The following is a 21970-nucleotide window of genomic DNA, read 5'->3' on the forward strand; positions in this document are numbered from 1 at the left end:
TCCACTTCCAAGTCCAAAGGCAGAGGGTGTATGGAACACTGCAGCCTGTGGGTTGCTTTTCCGTCCTCATTTGGAAATGTACGGCGAGTCATTCGTCGCCAGTCCACCGATGTGCTGGAGCCCTCTGTCAATAGCACTGTGGAAGTACCTTCACCAAAAGTAATTCAGTCGTTCAAGAAGGTGGCATACCACTTCTCGGCCACGTGGATATGGACAGTAAACTGTCAACGAAGGCCACATTTTGAAAACAAGTAAAACAATAAAGCTGGCGCTGATGTTTCTACTTGGGGGAATTAGCTGCTGCAGGCTGGCATCTGTAATATTGTTCCAACATCATGAAAATATTTTAACTGTGGTTGACTTTCTTATCTTTTGGCAATGACTCAGCTGCCTTCAATATAGAGTTAATTGAATTTAGGAGCAAAGTCCCAGTGAGGAGACTGTAGTTTTTAAATATTCTGCCCTCTGGCCCAACCAGTTCAAGTTGCTTCTGTTCTACTACAAAGACATACGTGATTCATTCTTTTTTTTTCATTTAATGCAGAATACAGTCGCTTTGAGTCCAAAATCCATGACCTTAGGGAACAGATGATGAACAGCAGTATGAGTTCTGGATCTGGCTCCCTGCGGACTAGTGAAAAACGATCACTTTATGTCCGGTAAGTTCTGTGTACAGTGAAGGTAGTTAATTTCCCTTGGATATACTTGAAGGATCCCAGTGGATAATGCTCTTAGTAACCACTAATCAATAAAAGCACTAGCTGTTCATTTATCTTGTAGATTTGAGTTGCTGCTATGCACTGTCATAATAATAGGCACTGCATTTGGGAGCCTATTTTATAAAGATGGTAAGACTTTATTAAATGGGGAATTTTTTTTCCAATGAATTCTCAGTTATTTTATGTGCCTGTGTTATCATTTGTGTCATGAAATAAAATCTAGCCATAAATCATTGAGGTATTGATAAATGTATTTGTAACATGGCTTTAGTCTAATTACTTAACTATTTTAACTATTAGAATTTCCTATTACGAGATTCAACTGAAGAAATTTGAGGTCTATAAGAGCAGTTTTAGTGTTTAATAGACACATACAGGCTAAAGTTAAAAAATATCAATCTTTAATTACCCAATTAGGTGTTTAGAAGGTCAATTCCATTGTTTTATGCACCTGCCAAAATAATTTGATAACTACCCAACTCATTTGTTCCCTAGGCCAATGTCCAAGGTTCAGCCAGGTTTTTGAGGACTGACTTCTCAAGTTTCTGAGCTTATCTTCTAATCCTATATTTTCTGAATTCTGCCAACCTCTGTGACAACACTCATCTTTGGGACTGTCTCAATTCATTGTAAATGTTCAATAACATAGAAATGCGCAAGTAGACTAAATGAGTGTAGTTGTAGTAGAAAAACTTTCTCCCAGTTTCCATCTAATCCAGTAACATTTTGTTCTATTTTTTTGTACCTTTATCAAGCTTCTCTTCAAAATAATCAACTCATTGTTGTAACAAATTTTATATTTTAATCATCACTCTAGTAAAATTTATTGAATTCCTATTTGCCTTTGAGTATTTAGGGTCCCTACTTTGTTTACCAGTGCATTGGTATCATCTTCACTTTCTGTACCACATCAAGTTTTTGATCATGTTAATTTTTATTATGTCAAACTTCTTTTGGAGAAGAGGCCCAGTTATTCATTCCTTTCCCAATAGGTGTAACTTCTCAGGTTTGGTTTTATTCCTGGTATTTTTTGCAATTTATTTTTACATAATATTCTACTTTATAATCTATCTATTCATAGTCTAACCATAGTAAATTTAATCTGACATCATTGTTTTTCAGTATTATGAACCTCACTGTTTTGTATGTGACACTACTACTTTATTTTAGCACATTCATCAATTTGTGCATCTAACCACTACTTTTTTCTTGTATAGATCTGGAATGTATTTCCTTATTTTTCTTGCTAAAACATAACCCCTTAACATTTTTCTAAGTTGATCTTTTATAATCTCGCTATTTTGCAATTTTATTAGTTTATTTATAACTTGTCGTCTTACTCCTTGCCAAATTTTCAAACCCTGCTCTAATCCCTGATGTACAAAAATAGTGAATCCGGTTTCTTTGTTAATATAGCTTCCCACCTTTTGTGTCTGAACTACTTCCTTTATTGCCTTCTGTTTTCTGTGTTGTGTCCAGCTAGCTAATCATATGACCTCCTTAAGAGCCCATAATACTGATATATCTGTCAAAGGATTTTGACGATTCTTATGCATTGTATCTAGTGTGCTACCTTTGCCTACTCTGTCTGTTAACTTAAAAATACAATGGTTGATCAAATGTGGCCTTCCGTTTTGAAATCTGTGCCATTTTTTATTATGTTCACTTCCTAGGCAGTTCTCTCTGATATCTTTAACTCAGGAATTCATAATATCCATGACAACTTAATAAATCTCTGGTTCCATGGGTTTGCTTTAATCTTTTTAAATGTAGGAATCAGCTCTTCAGACTTCTTAAGCACAATTTCTTTCTGGAGTGAAATGTTGTAAAGCATAAATTCATAACCTATTCACAGGCTTTCAGAGTCCATTTGTTCTTAAAAGCACCTGTATACATATTTTACTGAATTAAACAGTAGGTGGTATTCAAAGTGTGGACTATTCTTATGTGACTGTGATGTCACTGTGGTTCTATCTCACACTTGGAATTTTTTTCTTTTTGCTCTGTCGATAACAGATGAAGAAATGAAGAGTTGTACTGTATATTTAAGTAGATCAGAGCTAAAACTTGCAAAAGAACAATGTAACAAAGGTTCATTTGGTTGATTCTTGGAATGAGAGTACTGAGCTATGACAAGATATTGATTTAAGATTGACAAATACCCTTTGTAGTTAAGAATGAGTTTGTCAGTGCAGTTAGGTAAGCAATGTGTCCTGACCTTGAGTATAATCTCTATTTCAGTGTTATCCATTTAGAACTTCAGGATCTGATGAGAAATTTTGTCACTTAGGTCATGTGAATCTTGGAATTTTTCATTGTGAAATGTTTGTGGACACCCGTGATACTTAATAAGATCATGGAAGCGCTTTGCCTACTCCTGCTTCGATTTCTTATGGTCTTATGATTAAATGGTAATGTAATGGCAAGTAGTGTTCCATCTCAGGAAACTATTGATCCCGGCAAGAAGAATGGATCAGAGTATTCACCATAGCACAGTGGTGCCAGAAACCCAGGTGCAATCCTGACCTCAGTTGTGCCTGTGTGGAATTTGCCAGTTCTCCCTGTCAGCTCTCAGGTTTCCTCCAGTTAAGTTGGCTTCCTCCTACATAAGATTAGTCCCTGTAAATTACCCTTTGGGTGTAGATGGGTGCGATATGTAATGAAAAGACAAAGGTGTTAATGTACGTTTAATGAAAGTGAGTGGTTGATGTTTCAGTGGGCACAAGGGCCTGTTTACATGCCGTACATCTCTACGACTCTATTTTTCTAAGTCATACAAAGCTAGGAAATAAAGAACTAAACATAATTAAGGATTCAAGTACAAAAATTACCCAAAATTAGTGGATGGGTACAAATGTACTTAGAACGTAGAATAGTACAGCTCAGGAACAGGCCCTTTGGCCCACAGTGCTGTGCTGATCCAATGAAATTTGTAATCAAATGGGCAACCTAACTAATCCCCTCTGCCTACACAATATTTCTAAAATGAAAACTTTTAGTTCCTGGCCGATGGAGTTCAAAATTGTGGACATTTTATAACTGACACTTGGAAGTATGATTAGACTCCTTTGGGCCATTGTGTTCAATTCTGACCATCATAACTCAGAAAATAGGTCTTTACAAGGGTTCCAGCACAGAATTGTAAGGGCTGAATGGATTAATCATGAGCAAAGCTGAATAAAAAACCTTGCATTTTAAACATTAAGATTCCTGTAATATGATCTAAAGGGGCGCTGCAATTCAGTGTTATGTGGAAAAGATTATTTGTTCTTGGTGTAGTGTGTCTGGAATTAACTGGAAATTCCCTTGTAGAATTAGATCTCATCTGTTCAGGGGTGATGGAGTTGTAGAGCTCTACAGAACAGGAACAAGCAGGCCTTTTGACGTATCTGGTCCATGCCAAATTGTTATTGTGCCTGGTCCCATCAACCTGCACCTGCACCGCAGTCCTCCCATTCATGCATGAATCCAAACTTGTTTTAAATGTTGTAGTTGAATTTGTATTTACCACTTTCACTGGTAGCTCATTCCACAGTCCCTCCACCCTCTGAGTGAAGTTACCCCCTCAGGTTCCCCTTAAAAATATATCACCTTTCACCCTTAAATAGGATCAAGGTAAATGGGAACGTACTTGAGCAATAGAACAAGTTGGAAAGGCTGAACAACTTCCAGTCTTCCAGACTTATTTCCCAAGCTTAATGAATTTGTTTCCTTCTCATCCTGTAACATTCCTCAGTAGTAATTCTCAGGAAAAAAGGTCACACTGGTGTTATCTGACATTTTGATTTGTATCCATAGTTATACTGTAATTAATCTAAAATACTTGATGCAGTTTCCAGAGGGAGCTTTATTTTGATCTACCCCATGTTGTGCTTGTATGAACATACAGCTCAGAGGGAAATTCTGTAGTCCAGTTCTTCTAGTGAGGAGCAGTACTCGCCAGGATTGCAGAAGCAAGTTATTACTAAGTATATTAGAATTTATAGTTGGGTAATTAATGGTGATCTGTGACATTCTTTGTTTGAGAAAGGCTTCATTTAGGTGCTGTTCCCAGCTGGAAATGCTTAATTCTAGTGAGGGTGCAGGGTTAGGGTAGACAGGATGGGGTGAGACCGGTAGTCTTGGTTGTTTCTCTGCATCTTTCCTGCTCTGAATCCTGCTTCGGTGCATTTTTTCTCTATTGAAGGCTTTGGAGAATGTTTCCTTGTTGATCTTGGCTCATAAAGACTGGTGGATATCATTAGTTATTGTTCATTGGGGTTGAACTCGAGTCCATGGACAGAGTTACAAGGTGTACTATTACTCCACATTTATAGGTTTTGGCTAATTTCCTCAGTGACCGTTGCATAATTCCCTGTATCTTTTCTGAACTTGTGATTCTTTTATCTTTCTTTTTAGAGCTCTCTTTGACTATGATAGAACCAAGGACAGTTGTCTGCCGAGCCAAGGACTGAGCTTCTTGTATGGTGATATTTTACATGTCATTAATGCCTCTGATGATGAATGGTGGCAAGCACGACTTGTTACACCTCACGGTGAAAGTGAGCAGATTGGTGTCATTCCCAGCAAGAAACGGTAAGTGATAACTTCTGCTGAAATGTCAGTGAATTGAGTCACATGATTTTTCAATTTGCTTCACATTTTTCGAAAGGGCAGTAAAGCTATCAAATCTGTACAAACAGGATATAATATTGTCAAGAGTAGAGCTTGTGGTTCCTTGAGTCTTTTCCATCACTCAGTAGTCAGAACTGCCCACTTGGTGTCCAGTTTCCTTGTGCCATTTCCTAAGTGTCCAAAAATTCTATTGTTCTCAGCTCTGAAAAGGGTCCAAAATTTGGGCATTTATAACTTTGAGATAAAGAGTATCTTCTGAGAACAAATAATAACTTGCCTTTGCAGTTGCCAGAAAGCAATCTTGATGAGCAGTGCTCCTCACTAGAGGAGCAGGATTGCAGAATTCCCCTTACTTTTCTGACCATTCTTCTACACTCCACTGAGTACTGGCATATCCCAGGCCATCTTATCCTGCTCTATTCCCTCGTGCCAGAAATTCCTCTACTGAAGCTGTGTTGCATTACCTCTTGAGGTAAATGTATTCTTTCTGTAGTACGGGCAACATGTGCTCGCTTCTCCATGATTCAAGAAGGCAATGTCCAACTGCGCAATATTTTTTTTTCTCTCATTCCAACCTCCTTGCAATAAAGACGATATAAATTGTCCTTTTAGTAACCTATTATTTCTGCATGTTAGTTCTTTTTTTGACATGGCTTGTATGCTAACATGTACCAGTTGCTCACAATTAAAACATTTTCTCTTTTTCTTCTCGTCCTTTTTCATGTGCCTTGCGTGTTACACACTTGGGCAATCATGGCTCTCCACATTGAATGATCCCTCGCTGCGTCAATGATATCTCTCATGTTTAGATTTGTTAGTTCTTTCACAGTGTCCATATATTTTCTTCTTTGCCTGCCTCTTCCGCATTTCCCAGGCATACGGCCTTGTAATGTAAGGCATTCTGTTTCCCCTTTCTGATGACACGGCCCAGGAATTTGCTCTCATTTAATGTTCTCATTAAAGACCTTATTGAATGGGCCTGTTGGAGTACTGTCTCATTAGTTACCCTATCTCTATATGATATTTTCAGCATTCTTCTAAGAAACCACATTTCTGTTGCTTCTAAGTTTCTTTGGAATTCTGGTGTTATAGTCCATGTTTCAGAAGCATACAGCAAGATTGACCAGATATAACATTTTAGTAGCCTAAGCCTTGTTGTCATAGAAATGTGTCTGTTGATAAAGATGGGTTTAATGTTTTGGAAGTTGGTTTTGGCAATGGCAATTCTTCTTTTTATTTCTAACATCTTTTGATATAAAGCTACCAAGGTAATTAAAGCTGGTCTTTTGTTCAGTCTCTTGGTTATCAATGTACAATTGGCAGTTGGGAGTATCGTGTTGTTTTGATATTACCACACATTTGGTTTTTTTAACAGTTGATGGTTAGACCAAAATCTGCACTTGGTTTGAACTACTTTGTCTAGGAGGATTTGTAGGTCTTCTGCAGCACTTGCTGTTAGAGTGGTATCGTCTGCATATCTTATATTGTTGATGTTAACACCTCCAATTTTTATTCCATCTACGTCTTCTATTTCTCTTGAGAATCATTTCCTATAGATATTAAATAATTCCAGTGAGGCAACACATCCCTGTCTAACTCCTCTTTGAATTTTAGTCTAACTGCTTATATTATCATCAGTTTTTACCGCTGCCGTTTGATTTCTTATCCTAGCTACGTCAAAAATACTATATTTTCCTACATCATTTTCCATCTGCTGCTGCCTTGTTCACTCTCTAGCCTGGCTACATCAGTAAAGAGCTACATTTCTAAGACCTAGTACTAGAAATACCTTTCTAGTATCTACACAGTTAATCTGGTCAGATGACAGACCCCTGAGTGGATGAGCATTTCAGAGACAATCACCACATCTTCTGACCTTTAGCAGAGCAATAGGCAAGACAATATGGGAAAGTATTTAATTGGGAGAGGGCTAATTAGGATGGTATTAGGCAAGAACTTGGGAGTATAAATTGCGAACATGTTCTCAGAGAAATGTACAACAGGAATATGGAGGTTTTTAGGGAGTAATGGCATTGGGTCCTGGATATATTTGTCCCACTGAGATGGGGAAAGGATGATGGTGTGGAGGAACAATGGTTGATAAAAGAGGTGGAATATTTAGTCAAGAGGAAACTTACTTAAGCTCTAGGAAGCAAAAATTAGACAGGGCTCTTGAGAATTATAAGGTGACCAGAAAGGAGCTTAAGTAGGGACTTTGGAGCTAGAAGGGGACATGAGAAGGCCTTAGCAAGTAGAATTAAGGAAGACCGCATTTATGTGAAGAGCACATGAAAAGAGAGGGTAGGGATAAAGAGGGAAATATGCCTAGAGGCAGAGGAGATAGAGTAGGATCCTAATGAATATTTTGCTACAGTGATCACCAGGGAGGGGAACCTTGATGAATGTGTGGTCAGCATAGAGCAGGCAAGTGCACTGTAGCATGTTGAGGTTAAGAAAGGGGTAATGCTGGAGCTTCAGAAAAGATTGGGATAGTTAAGTCCACAGGCTGGATAGAATAGGATCCAGGTTACTATGGGAAGCAAGGGGAGAGATTGCTGAGGCATGATGATGGATTGAAGCATGGCAAAACTTGCTCTGTTGTTCAGGAAATGTAATGGGGATAATCCTGGGCATTATTACCATCAAGTTTTATGTCATTGATGGCCAAACTAAAAGACAGGAATTTAGGGAGAGTATTTCTGAGCATTTTGAGAAGCATAACCTTATTAGGGTTAGTCAGCATGGCTTTCCATCATCTTGGCTCATGATCCTGATGGAGAGTTTTGAGGAGGTGGCAAAACAAATTTATGAAGGTAGAGTATATGGATTTTAGAAAGACATTTGACAAGGGCCATGAGGCAGGGAAACTGCTGCATCGATTCAGAATTGACTTGCTCACAGAAAGCAGAGAACGGTAGTAGATGGAGGTCGGTGAGAAGTGGTGTCCTGCAGGAATCTGTTCTGGGACTGCTGCTCGTGTGGCTTTTGTAAAATGAGTTGGTTGAGGTAGTGGAAGAGTGGATTTGGGTTAGTAAGTTTGCAGATGACATGAAGACTGCAGGTATTGTGAATGATGTAGAAGGTTGTCGTAGATTACAAACAAACTCTTCTGTAATTTCGACAAAACAAAGGAGATTGTTATTGACTTCAAGAGAACTTGTACCGCTTACACCCCACCTTTTACATCAGCAACATGGGAAACTGCAAGCAATTTCAAACTCCTGGGAGTGCACATCACATGGTCGCAGAATACATCCTACACAGACAAGAAAGCTCACCAATGCCTCTTCTTTCTGAGATGGCTGAAGATAGCTGAACTTTGCACATTCATGTCATTTCTTCTCCAAATGTGAAGTAGAGAGAATCCTAACAAGCTGCATCACTGTGGTGGACAGTAAGGCTCTACAGTCAGTAGTCAAAACTGCCCAACCATCACTGGCACCAGCCAACCCTTCATAAGACATAAGATCAGAATTAGGCTATTTGGCCCATTGAGTCTGCTCGTCATTTGATCAGGGTTGATCTACTTTCTTCTCAACTTCATTCTCCTGCCATCTCCCCATAATCTTTCTCGCCCTGATTTATCAACAATCCATCAGCCTTTGCCTTTTAATATTGACCTGGCCTCCACAGCCAGCTGTGGCAACAAATTTTACAGAATCGCCACACTCTGACTATAGAAGTTCCTCCTCCTCCTCTGTTCTAAGTTGACATCCTCCTTTTCTGAGGTTATGCCCTCTGATCCTAGACTCCCGCACTATAAGAAACATCCTCTCCACATCCACTCTGTCTAGGCCTTTCAACGTTCAATAGGTTTCATTGAGATCCCCCCTCGTACCAGCGAGTACAGGCCCAGAATCATCAAACGCTCCTCATACAGTAAGCCTTTCTTTCCCAGAACATTTTCGTGAACTCCCTCTTCAATGTTAACACATCGTTTCATAGATAAGGGACCGAAAACTGCTCACATTATTCTAAGTGAAGCCTTGCCAATGCGTTATAAAGCCTCAGCATTACATCCCTTGTTTTAATATTCTAGTCCTCACAAAATGACTGCTAAAATTGCATGTGTCTTTCTCAGCACTGACTCATCCTGCAAGTTAACTTATAGGGAGTCCTGCACGAAGACTCCAAATCCATTGGCACATCAGATTTTTGAATTTTATCCATTTAGAAAATAGTCTACGCTTTTGTTCCTTCTACCAAAGTGCATGATCATACATCTCCCAACACTGTATTCCATCTGCCACTTGGCCCATTCTCCTAATCTGTTTGTCCTGCAGCCTCCCTGTTTCCTCAACACTACCTGCCCCTTCACTTATCTTCATATCATCCACAAACTTAGCTACAAAGTCATCAATTCTGTCATCCAAATCATTGACACACAACAGATTAAAAAAAAAAGGCAGGTCCAGCACCAACTCCAGCAGCGTACTACTAGTCACAAGCTGCTAATCAGAAAAGGCTTCCTTTATTCCCACTTTTTGCCTCCTGCCAAAATTAGTTTAAACTCTCCTCCACAGTTCTTGCAAACTGCCCAGAATAATATTGGTCCTGCTCAGGTTCAGGTGTAACTTGTCCCTTTTGTACAGGTCTAACTTCCAAAAGCAATCCCAAAGATCAAGGGCGTAAATACAGAAAGATGCCAGAAACGGGCCACTAACATCATGAGAAATCCCATACACCTTGCTCATGGACAGTTTGGCCCACTCCCATCATCAGGTAGTGTCCAACATCAGCAGGTTCTCTCTTCGTGCTTGGGCAGTATCCACGCCAGGACTACCAAACTCAAAAACAGTACTTTCCCTAAGACTGATCAATACTTCCATCCACTAACTCCACCACTACTTTATTATTTCCTATCCGCCACCTTATGTACAGCCATATCTCACTTACGGACTTGTAATCAATATTTGTATATAAGCTATCTGATGTATTTATATTCATTGTGTGCTTATTATTATTATTATTATTATTATTATTATTATTATTATTGTGTTCTTTATATCTTCTGTAGGGGGGGTTTTATGGGCTGCATCAGATCCAGAGTAACAATTATTTCATTCTCCTTTACACTTGTGTACAGGGAATGTCATTAAAAATCTTGGTAGATACATGAAAATAAGAAAAATAAAATCATGGAGGAGGTTTATACAGGTCAGCACAACATTGTGGAATGAAAGGACAGAACGGTGCTGTAATGTTCTATATTCATCTTCAAAGTTTGTTTTCCTACCTGGCTTTATGTAAGCAACAAACTTGTATTCTTTCATTTCATCTAAGCCACTGACACAGATTGTCCTTGGCAGAGAGCACAGTACTGGTCCCTGTGGCAGATAATCAGTAAATAGCCTACCAACCTGAAATTGACAACTGTTTACTCCTGTTTTATGTTTCCTGTCTCTTAACATTCCTCTGGTCATGCTACTCCCTCGTTTTCAATCCCATTAGGCATTACGTAACAAGGAACTCAAATTCCCTTCCTGGATTGTGATTCTATCTACTTCCCTGGCAGGATTTAAGGCTGAGACAGATTATTTGCAACAACATTGTTCATTCCAACCTTAAAGAGAGATAGGAATTCCAGTTTTTTTTCTTCATATATGATTGTTTCCTACCTCAGTAAAATCCCAAGCTATGCAATGTCCTTCAAAAACATTTGATTCCTCCAACCCTGGCAGTCAGAGATCCTATTCTCTTTATTCTACCATGAGTACCCTTGGCTCTAAGATATACAACTGGTGATACAATTTTCCACCCCTCATCTTACTTCTAACCAACTTTTACATCATCTTGTTCTAATATTTCCCTCCTAAATTCTGCATTAATTTTGTCTTATTTTTTCTCAGTGAATATGATAATTTTCTTGTGAATTTGGCCTAATGTTTTCAATGTTTCCTGTTACTTCATTTAAAAAATGATTTCTCCATCTTGCTCAATGTTAATGAATAGACTGTAATGGTTTAACATTTGATTATCATTAAGCAAAAACTTTTTAAAATGGTTTAGTTCAGCTCTAACCTCAAATTGCCCAGGAATATATTGTTTGTAAGAAATGTTCATCAAGAATGGGTCCAAAATAGTATATTTATTTCTTTCCCCAGATAACCAATAATTTTATCTTCGGAGCACCTATATATTTAATCCTATCTTTTGTAAATAAATATACATATTAAAGCTATTATGAACTCCATGGAGCATGTGGGGATCTTCCGATATCCAGACATTTTTTCTTTCTTTCTTTCTTTTTTCTTCTCTTTTTTTTCTATAGGGATATGTTGGGGGGGAGGGGGGGAAGGGTTGATAATTTTTTTTCTTTCTGTAATCTATTTGAAAATTCAATTTAAAAAATTTATATTAAAAAAAGGGTCCAAAATGTCTTGTTTCCTTTTTTTTAAAGAGAGCTGCAAATTTTATGCAGTTCTAATGATAAAATTGGTGACCTATGGCTTTGTTAGTGGTGTGTATCATGTGTAAACAGAAAGCACCATCCTGTAGGGATTCCAAATTACTGTAAATAATTTTATAACCGAAAGCAGAGTCCACTTTCGACAAGCACACCTTGTATTTTGACTATAAACTTAGTCTCATTCAGGAGTCATGAAATATAGTTTGAATCCTCATTTGATTATGAGTAGGTCTTTTTTCACCCTTGTACAATCTGCTTGACTATTATGGCCAGTTTTTTTCATTAAAACATGGTTGTTAGTATTGAAACATTGTTTTGTGCATTTGCTATTTTGGCACTGAACTTTCTGTATACTAATTTCTTGCCCTTTATTTATGCTTTACTCATGTTAAGCATTTTTTTCTGAGGAGCTGATGATTATTTCTGAATTAGTTTGCTGCCAACACGGTTGTGGAAGTGGAAATCTTTTTCACTCTTTCCACTGTCATGTTAACCAGGTAAAAGGCAGATTGCACATAGCCAAAATTGGCAATTTCAGACATCAACACATTTACAAGTTTCATTATTCGATTGAGCACCTGTCTTTATAGAACGTGAGACCTCCACAGCAGAGGTCTTTCTTTGTCAGCTCGGCTTTACCAACCGCTGCGAATTTGACTTGCAAGCAGCCTCCAGGCTGGTTAAACCTGAAGGTCAAAGCAGCACTGAGCTTTCACAATATATTCTTTTCAGGCTTTGGGATGAGACATTTGTCAAACAAGAGCATCTGCACTTTATATGTGAAAAGAGCAGTTGACTGAGAACTGTTTGACACTTTCCCTTATGACAATGTAACTCTCACCTTGGCTAGCAGCTTAATATAGGGGATGATAGCCGCCGGCCTGGCCAAACTTGAGAAATCGCATTTGGGTGGATGCTGCACGATGTGTCCCTTGTTACAAAGCAGTACCATGAAATAACAAACAGTGCACAATATGTAATTTAAATTATTGAGCTTTATAATTCCTAATTTGTATGGTTAGTAAAAAGAAAAAGGGCCCATTCTCATGAAACAATCTAATGTGCAGCGTTGGAGCTCACTGATAAGGCCGCTCGTCCACCATCGACCTCCTTCGATAGCCAAGAATATAAAGGAGGATAGTAAAAGCTTCTTTAGGTATCTGAATAGCAAAAAAATAGTTAAGACCAAAATTGGGCCATTGAAGACAGAAACGGGTGAATTTATTATGGGGAACAAGGAAATGGCAGATGAGTTGAACAAGTACTTTGGATCTGTCTTCACTAGGGAAGACACAAACAATCTCCCAGATGTAATAGTGGCCAAAGGAACTAGGGTAAAGGATGAACTGAAGGAAATTTATATTAGGCAAGAAACGGTGTTGGATAGACTGCTGAGTCTGAAGGCTGATAAGTCCCTGGGACCTGATGGTCTGCATCCCAGGGTACTTAAAGAGGTGGCTCTAGAAATCGTGGATGCATTGGTAATCATTTTCCAATGTTCTATAGATTCAGGAACAGTTCCTGCTGATTGGAGGGTGGCTAATGTTGTCCCACTTTTCAAGAAAGGAGGGAGAGAGAAAACAGGGAATTATAGACTGGTTAGCCTGACGTCAGTGGTGGGCAAGATGCTGGAGTCAATTATAAAAGAGGAAATTACGACACACTTGGATAGCAGTAGAAGGATCAGTCTGAGTCAGCATGGACTGATGAAGGGAAAATCATGCTTGACTAATCTTCTGGAGTTTTTTGAGGATGTAACTATGAAAATGGACAACGGAGAGCCAGTGGATGTAGTGTACCTGGACTTCCAGAAAGCTTTTGGTAAAGTCCCACATAGGAGATTAGTAGGCAAAATTAGGTCACATGGTATTGGGGGCAGAGTACTGACATGGATTGAAAATTGGCTGGCTGACAGGAAACAAAGAGTAGCGATTAACGGGTCCCTTTCGGAATGGCAGGCTGTGACCATTGGGGTACCGCAAGGTTCGGTGCTGGGATTGCAGCTGTTTATGATATACATTAAGGATTTAGATGAAGGGATTAAAAGTAACATTAACAAATTTGCTGATGACACAAAGCTGGGTGGCAGTGTGAAATGTCAGGAGGATGTTATGAGAATGCAGGGTGACTTGGACAGGTTGGGTGAGTGGGCAAATGTATGGCAGATGCAGTTTAATGTGGATAAATGTGAGGTTATCCACTTAGGTGGCAAGAACAGGAAGGCAGATTACTATCTAAATGGAGTCAAGTTAGGAAAAGGGGAAATATAACGAGATCTAGGTGTTCTTGTACATCAGTCAATGAAAGCAAGTATGCAGGTACAGCAGGCAGTGAAGAAAGCTAATGGCATGCTGGCTTTTATAACAAGAGGAATTGAGTATAGGAGTAAAGAGGTCCTTCTGCAGCTGTACAGGGCCCTGGTGAGACCCCACCTGGAGTATTGTGTGCAGTTTTGGTCTCCAAATTTGAGGAAGGACATTCTTGCTATTGAGGGAGTGCAGCATAGGTTCACAAGGTTAATTCCTGGAATGGCGGGACTGTCATATGTTCAAAGATTGGAGCGACTGGGCTTGTATACACTAGAATTTAGAAGGATGAGAGGGGATCTGATTGAAACATATAAGATTATTAAGGGATTGGACACACTGGAGGCAGGAAGCATGTTCCTGCTGATGGGTGACTCCAGAACTAGAGGCCACAGTTTAAGAATAAGGGGTAAGCCATTTAGAACAGAGATGTGGAAAAACTTTTTCACCCAGAGAGTGGTGGATATGTGGAATGCTCTGCCCCAGAAGGCAGTGGAGGCCAAGTCTCTGGATGCATTCAAGAAAGAGTTAGATAGAGCTCTTATAAATAGCGGGGTCAAGGGATATGGGGAGAGGGCAGGAATGGGGTACTGATTGTGTATGACCAGCCATGATCACAGTGAATGGCGGTGCTGGCTAGAAGGGCCGAATGGCCTATTCCTGCACCTACTGTCTATTGTCTATAAATAACATCCCTGCCTGAAATCCACTTGGTCCACTTGGGAGAAGGATAATCCATTAACATCTTCTATAAATCCACTAACACCCTGAGTTACCTCAGCTACATCTCTTCCCACTCGGTCACTTGCAAGGATGCAATTCCCTTCTTTCAGCCGCATCCGTTCCTGTGATGAGGCTTTCCACTTCGGGATGTCCAAGGTGCCCTCCTTTATTCAGTCCCCCACGGCTGTAGCTCTCATCTTATACATCTCCCCACACGGGGATGCTAACACCAGGCTCATCTTCTCCTTCTTTCCGCTTTGCTTTCTAGAGGGATCGCTCTCTTTCCTATAATTCCTTTGTCTGCTCATCCCACCACACTGATCTTCCTCCAGGCATTTATCTATGCAACCACAATAAATGTTACACACATCCCTACACCTATTCCCTCATTACTATTCAGTGCTCTAAATTATCCTTCCAGGTGAAGGAATCCTTCACATCTAAATCCATCAGTGTCACTTATTGCATTTGGTGCTCCTGGAGTGTCCTCCTCTACACCAGTGAGACCAAATGCAGAATAAAGGGAATCACTTTGCCAAGGACCTTCAGTCTCTCTGCCAAAGTAACCACCTTCTCCTGGGTGGCCAGCCATTTGAATTCCACTTCCCACTTCTACCCCGACATGTTTGTCCATAGTCTCCTGCACTACCATTCTGAGGCTGCATGCAGATTAGAAGAACAGAACCTCTGTCTTGGCAATCTCCAACCTGATGGCATGAATATTAATTTATCTAACTTCTGGTACACACTCACATCTACCCCCTTTATTTCCCTTTATCCCACCAGCCTCATTATCTTATCTCTTTCCCACCCTCACCCACTAAATTTGCTCATCATGCACGCATTCCACCAATCAGATCCTCCCCCCTTGCCTCCTTCCCTTTAGTCCTATCAGGTTTGATCTTCTTCAATTCTTTTTCGCATCCACCTATCTTCTCCCAGTGCGTTACATCATTCCCACTCTCTCCGTCCCTCCGCCAATCATTTCCCTCTGACCTATCACCTACCAGTTCTTGCTCCATCCCTTCTCACCATATTTTTTACACAAGTTAACTCCACTCTTTCTTTCTGGTCCTGAAGAAGGATCTTCACCCAAAACATCAACTGTCCATTTCCTTCGACAGATGTTGCCTCCAGCATCTTCTGTGTCGCTCTTGTTTTTAAACAAATGGATATTCTGGAGGAAGGTACTGAGAATGGCTGTGTGAAGATGTTCAAATTGTTTTCGGAGTTAGGGTTAGGAGTGTTGAATGGGGCAGGATAGATTTGCTCACAACAGACATACTGAATAGGAAGGTCAATGAAACAGGATGGGATCATCGGAGTGTTGACATGGGTAAAGGCAGCAATAAATGGTTTAACAGAAGACCCACTGGGAAAATACAGGTTTACCTGACAAGAAGCCAAATCTTCCCTACAGAGGAAAAAATAAGAGTTGTAGGAGTGTCAACAAAAATCAGCATGAGTGTAATTACTTCTAAGGTAAACTTTATTCCACTAGCAAACAAATGGCGAGTGTGTGTGTGTGTGCGCGTGCGTGCACGCGCACTCATTCGTTCCAAGTCCACTCCATCCGGCAGTCTACCAACTTTCTCCATTTGTGTCTTCTCTCTTCATTTCTCCCCAGCAAAAGACCATGAATTCCCGGCTCCCAGACACAGAAGGAAAAACAGCATCCTACTCATTGGCTAACATGCCCCATTATCTCTAGTCATAACACAGACATTTCTGCTACAGAGAAACCATTATCTTAGCAGTGGAACATTACAGAGAAGCCATTACATTAGTGAAACCTTACCACATGTTACAAAAAGATAACATTAAATGGAGAGGACAGAGCATTTTAATTACCTGACAAGTTTGCCAAAAGTCCAGGACACTTAAGGTGAAAAGCTATATACCACTAATAGGCTCTGCACTTAACCATAAGCAGACATGCACACAAGGGAGTACATAAGAAATGTTCTGGTGACTTGTGATCACAGAACTATGACCCTTATTACTAATATCAAGATGTTCTCCACTGTTCATCCATTATTTAAAATGATAAATGGAGGCATTCCATTCCTCAATTCCTGGTTTTCGGAATGAAGAAAAAAATTAGTCCCGGAACAGGGTCCCATAGGATACGGTATCTTCTGATTAGATAGATGCAGTAGCCTTTACTCCCAGACAGTCTCCTTGCTTCTAGACAGCTTTGAAATTCATTTTATTACCCTCCTTTTGATTCCATCTTCAAGTTTTTCCACCTCCTTTTATACAATTTTTCGACCACTTTATACGACTGATTTGTACCTATCAGAGCTTCTGTGATTTCTGCATCCCTGTTTCATGTAACCTCAGACTGTATTTCTTCAAAGAATCATTGTGGTGTGTTTATGAAACGAGTTAGATTCAGTAGCTGCTGTAGCAACAGTTCATCTCTGTGCAAAAGGAAAACACATCATCATAGAATGGTCTCTCTTTTATTATTTTGTAAATTATTATCACACATTGTGGCACATCGATAAATTATTATTGGGTATATTATTATTCTGTACTTTATTATTAAGTCTGCACACTGCTAAGTGTTTTTAAATGTTGCTGTTGTAATAAAAGTCTTTCCCACTTGGGATCAATGAAGTATTTATTACTATTATTTATTATTATTAATTGTGACTTAGTTTATCTGTTCTGTCTAATGGTTACACAGTCACAGAAAACAGGCCCATCAGTTCACCGAATACTAATCACAGTACTTGCCCTCTGGTCTCCTTTGCCTTGGTAATTTGAGTGCTCAACCTGGTACTTGTAGTAAGAATATTTTTTCCACTGCCTCATCAGTCACAGACTCACTGAATCCACACTGACTATCGATATTCAGGGAGTACGTTCTAGCTTCCAACTACCCTCTTGATGGGAAAAGTTTCTTCCCAATCCCCACTAAACTTCAGAGCACTTAGCTTAAACCTCTGCGCTCTGACACACCTCAGAGTAAATGTTAGCTTATCATTCTGGTATCATGAGGGGATCTCTTCTGATACCCATTCTTTTCCTCATCTCTTAATGACCATTAACTTAGATGCTTTAAGTTTCTTAATATCTCCCCAATCTATGCACCTCATCAAATTGTATATCTTAGTCAGGTCACCACTCAGTTTCTTCAGCCCAAAGGAAAACAAAAGTAGCCAATTCAGTCTCTCTTCAAAACTGAAAACTTCTGTTCAATCTCCTCTGTGCTCTCTCTAGGCAATCACATACTTCCTGTGGTGAGGTGACCAGAAATGCGCACAAAAGTTCAACTCTGTTCAAATCGATGTTTCACAATTGTAACTTAAACTCTGTCGTTACATTCTGTGTCCTGGCAAATGAAGATGACTATCCAAGGTGGTTTCTTACGCATCTTGCCATTTTCAGGGATCCTTGGCCATGCACACCAAGATCCCACAGTTCATTGTCCTACTTTTATTCATACTCCCAAATGTGTGACTGGGGTCAATGTGACTTGGGTTCCACCATACCAAGAGAGCCAGGGTGTTTCAACCCCCTACCTCCACCCTAATCTGAGAGAATACTGTGTAAATGCTGCCCACTTGCAATTGCCCTTCAGCAAGAAATAACAGATTGTACATTGCATAGAATTATAAAAAAAGTGTATTTATGAATGTCACTTAATCAAACAGTTACTAAAGAAGAAAGGGGGAGATAAAGGAAAACAAATAAAAGGGCCCATTATAATTAAAATAGTCAAAAGTGCACAAAGTTGGAGCTCAGATCTTCCTAAAGCTGAAGGTGTCCATGTACTCACGGCGCCAACTCCTATTCACTGATCACTGATAGAACTATCCGTCTTGGACACCATCGAACCGTGTATTCCTGTTGGATCAAATCCTATCACCAGTTCTCTCCATCTTCCACCGAGAAAAAACCCTTAACCCCTTTAATGTCAGTCACAAAACCTCTTTCTCTCCCCCCCCCCAAGGTTTCTCTGGAACCTCCTCTCAATTCCACCATCCTGATTGGCTGACCATTCCTAAGCTGAACATCACAACCCCTTATCTTTAACAATAACTCAAACACCACCAGCAGAACATACTGCTTCAACAGAAAACTATTATATGAAATATCCTACAGCATTAGTGGTAAAAGCTTAACCAAGGTGTTACATTTATTAGAATTAAATTTTTGCTGCCGATGTTCTACCCAAGACCACAACCCTCAGTATTTACAAAAACATTTATTTTCATTTCATTAGCAAATGTACTAATCATAACTCCTAAATTCACACCATGATGATTAATGTATACAACAAACAGGAGGGTCCCATCACCATTTCCAATGGAAGCCTTTGACTAGTAGTCTATTAATACAAAAAAACTCCTGTTATCAAGCAAATCCTGGATCCAGTTTGCCATTTTGCCCTGATTGTTTTTAAGCTTTTCGAGAATTGATTTATTATTGCCATGTGTACCATGGAACATTCAAAAAGTTTTGTTTTGCATGTCATGAATACACATCATTTTATTACAACAGTGCATTGAGGTCGTACAAGGGAAAAACAATAACCGAACGTGGAGTGAAGTGTTCCTGTTACAGAGAAAGTGCAGACCCATTTCAGACCCTGCCAAAGGCCCTGCAGAGGTCCATGTAGACTACATCAACTTCATTGCTCTCATCAGTTACCTCTTTGAAAAGAGCACTAGGCCCATAACAGATTTTTAATATTTTTTTACAGTTGAGGTGCCAGATGAATGGAGGACAGCATATGTGATGCCTTTATACAAGAAAGAAACAAAGATGAGCTGTAGCTGGTGGGGAACATAGCACAGAACAGCACAACACAGGAACAGGCCCTTCTGCCCACAGTGTTGTGCCAAATCAATTAAATCAGTAATCAAATGGCCAACTAATCTCTTCTACCAATGCAATGTCCATGTCCTTCCATTTACCTCACATTCATGTGCCTATCGAAATTATTCTTAAAAGTCCCTAATGTACCTACCTCTGCCACCACCCAGATACTGCACCCACTACTCTCCATGTAACAAACTTGCTCCTCACATCTTTTTTTGAAAATACCCCCCTCACCTTAGCTGCAAGCCTTCTAGTACTAGACATCTCAATGCTGGGGAAAAGATACAGTCTGCCTATCTGTGCCTCAAAATTTTATATATCTCTTTCAGATCTCCCCTCACCCTCTGCCACTCCAGAATAAAGCTGCAACACATCTTCCTGACTCCATACCTCCATTAATAAAGGCAAGCATGCCATATGTCTTCCTAACCACCTAGTCAACCAGTGTGGTCAGTTTCAGGGAGCTATGGACTTGGACCCCAAGATCCCTCTGCTAATTAGAGGAATCATTACTTTCTTTACATTTGACTATCAAAGGTGCAACACATTTGGCTGGGTTAAACATCATCTGCTATTTCTCTACGCATATCTGCAACTGATCTATATCCCACTGTATTCTTTACCAGTCTTCTGTGCTATCCATAACATGACCAATCTTCATATCATTTGCAAACATACGAACCCACTCATCCACATTCTCATCCAGTTAATTTATATACATCTCAAACAGCAGTGGTCCCAGTACAGATCCCTGTGAAACACCACTAATCACAGACCTAAGTCCCTTTGACCATTACCCTGTCTTATATAGGCAAGCCAATTATGAATCCAAACAGCCAGTTCAAATTATTGAAACTTACTGGGGGAAAAGAAATCCCAAAGGACAGGATTAAATACACTAGGACAGGCAGAAATTAGTCAATGACAGTCAGCATTGCTTTGTAAGGGGCAGATTCTATTAGACCCATTGACTGAACTTTTCAAAGAGGTAACTGATGAGAGCAATGAAGTTGATGTAGTCTACATGGACCTCTGCAGGGCCTTTGGCAGGGTCTGAAATGGGTCTGCACTTTCTCTGTAACAGGAACACTTCACTCCACATTCGGTTATTGTTTTTCCCTTGTACGACCTTCTCATAGCAACCTTCTTCACGAACGGTAGAAAAGCTTGCAGAATTAAAGTGCAATGTAAACAAATATATGTGCCTTTTTGTTGTGCATTTCTGAATCAAGTGAATTGGTCTTGCACTTAGGTAGTCAGGCTGCTCTGTGGAAATAGAAATAGATTAACGTTTCAGGTGACAGCCCCATTGTCATTTCTCTTTTTCCACAGATGCTACTTAACATCATGACTGTTTCTAGCACTTTTGGGTTTTATTTCATATGTTTAGCATATGCCTTTTTAAAAAAAAATGCACGTCCTTGCGGCATACTGGTAAGAATGCTAAATGGTTCAATATTGTCAAATTCCAAGAGCTGAAATTTTACATTGCAGATTTTTCCGTGCCCTTGAGACAGTTAGGAAGTGTTCTTGGCTTAAGTAATTATGTGTAATCAGGTTCCTCTTACAGATATCTGATATTTTATGTTTTTATTTCTTAGAGTTGAGAAAAAAGAGAGGGCAAGATTAAAAACGGTAAAATTCCATGCCCGTCCTGGAGTAATTGAAATGAAAGGGGTAAGTTGAATAAAAGAACACAAACACAGATAACCAGCATATGAGAAATGTAAGAAGTTTGGGACCTATTTTTGCTAGATTGAGTGCTGCCATCTCCTGGATCTATCAATGTTGCATTAATCTCCTAGTTATTAAAATAGTTCTAAATGTAATTGAAAGATCGGTTGATAATGTTCCACAAGGTTTGCAAAGTTAGTTTGAATTTTCACTACTTGTTCATCCGCTTGTGATTTATGGATGAAATGAGCGAGTGTTAGTATAATCTTGCAGATGGGACAAGTTGAAGCCACCTCTGTGGGTGACTGCATCTAGCCTTATGTGGCAGTAAACATGGATTAACTAGCCTCACCTGACGGAAGCTGTAATGAATGCAATGCTTCTTCATGATAAAATGCCTTGCTACCCTTTTACCAGTGTGTGACCCCTCTGAGTTGTCCCATGCTCCTCCTTGGATTTGACACACGGTCCCTTGCTCCCACTTGCATTGGACACCCGGTCCCTTGCTCCCACTTGCATTTGACACACGGTCCCTTGCTCCCACTTGGATTCAGTCCTATCTTTTGCTTTACCACCACAAGTGAAACCTCTAATTTCGGAAATGCAATTAAACAGTTTGAAATTGGAAGCAGAAAGTGTTCTGTTGTGGTTACTAGTTATTGAGCTGTTGAGACCTAAGAGAAAATAAATCA

At 39.7% G+C, this 21970-nt stretch overlaps 1 protein-coding gene across 7 annotated transcripts in view; it reads left to right on the top strand.

Annotated features, from left to right (window-relative positions):
• The window catches only part of dlg3 (discs, large homolog 3 (Drosophila)), a 559740-nt gene that overhangs the window by 497647 nt on the left and 40123 nt on the right, over window positions 1-21970 (top strand). For all 7 annotated transcript variants that reach the window (XM_073058148.1, XM_073058152.1, XM_073058151.1 and 4 more), the window contains 3 exons: window positions 545-659; window positions 5118-5294; window positions 21206-21281. In XM_073058148.1, coding sequence (XP_072914249.1) covers window positions 545-659; window positions 5118-5294; window positions 21206-21281 — 368 coding nt within the window. The remainder of the gene's footprint in view (window positions 1-544; window positions 660-5117; window positions 5295-21205; window positions 21282-21970) is intronic.

The sequence above is a fragment of the Hemitrygon akajei genome, chromosome 10 (genome assembly GCF_048418815.1).
Source record: "Hemitrygon akajei chromosome 10, sHemAka1.3, whole genome shotgun sequence".
In the NCBI taxonomy this organism is placed as follows: Eukaryota; Metazoa; Chordata; class Chondrichthyes; order Myliobatiformes; family Dasyatidae; genus Hemitrygon; species Hemitrygon akajei.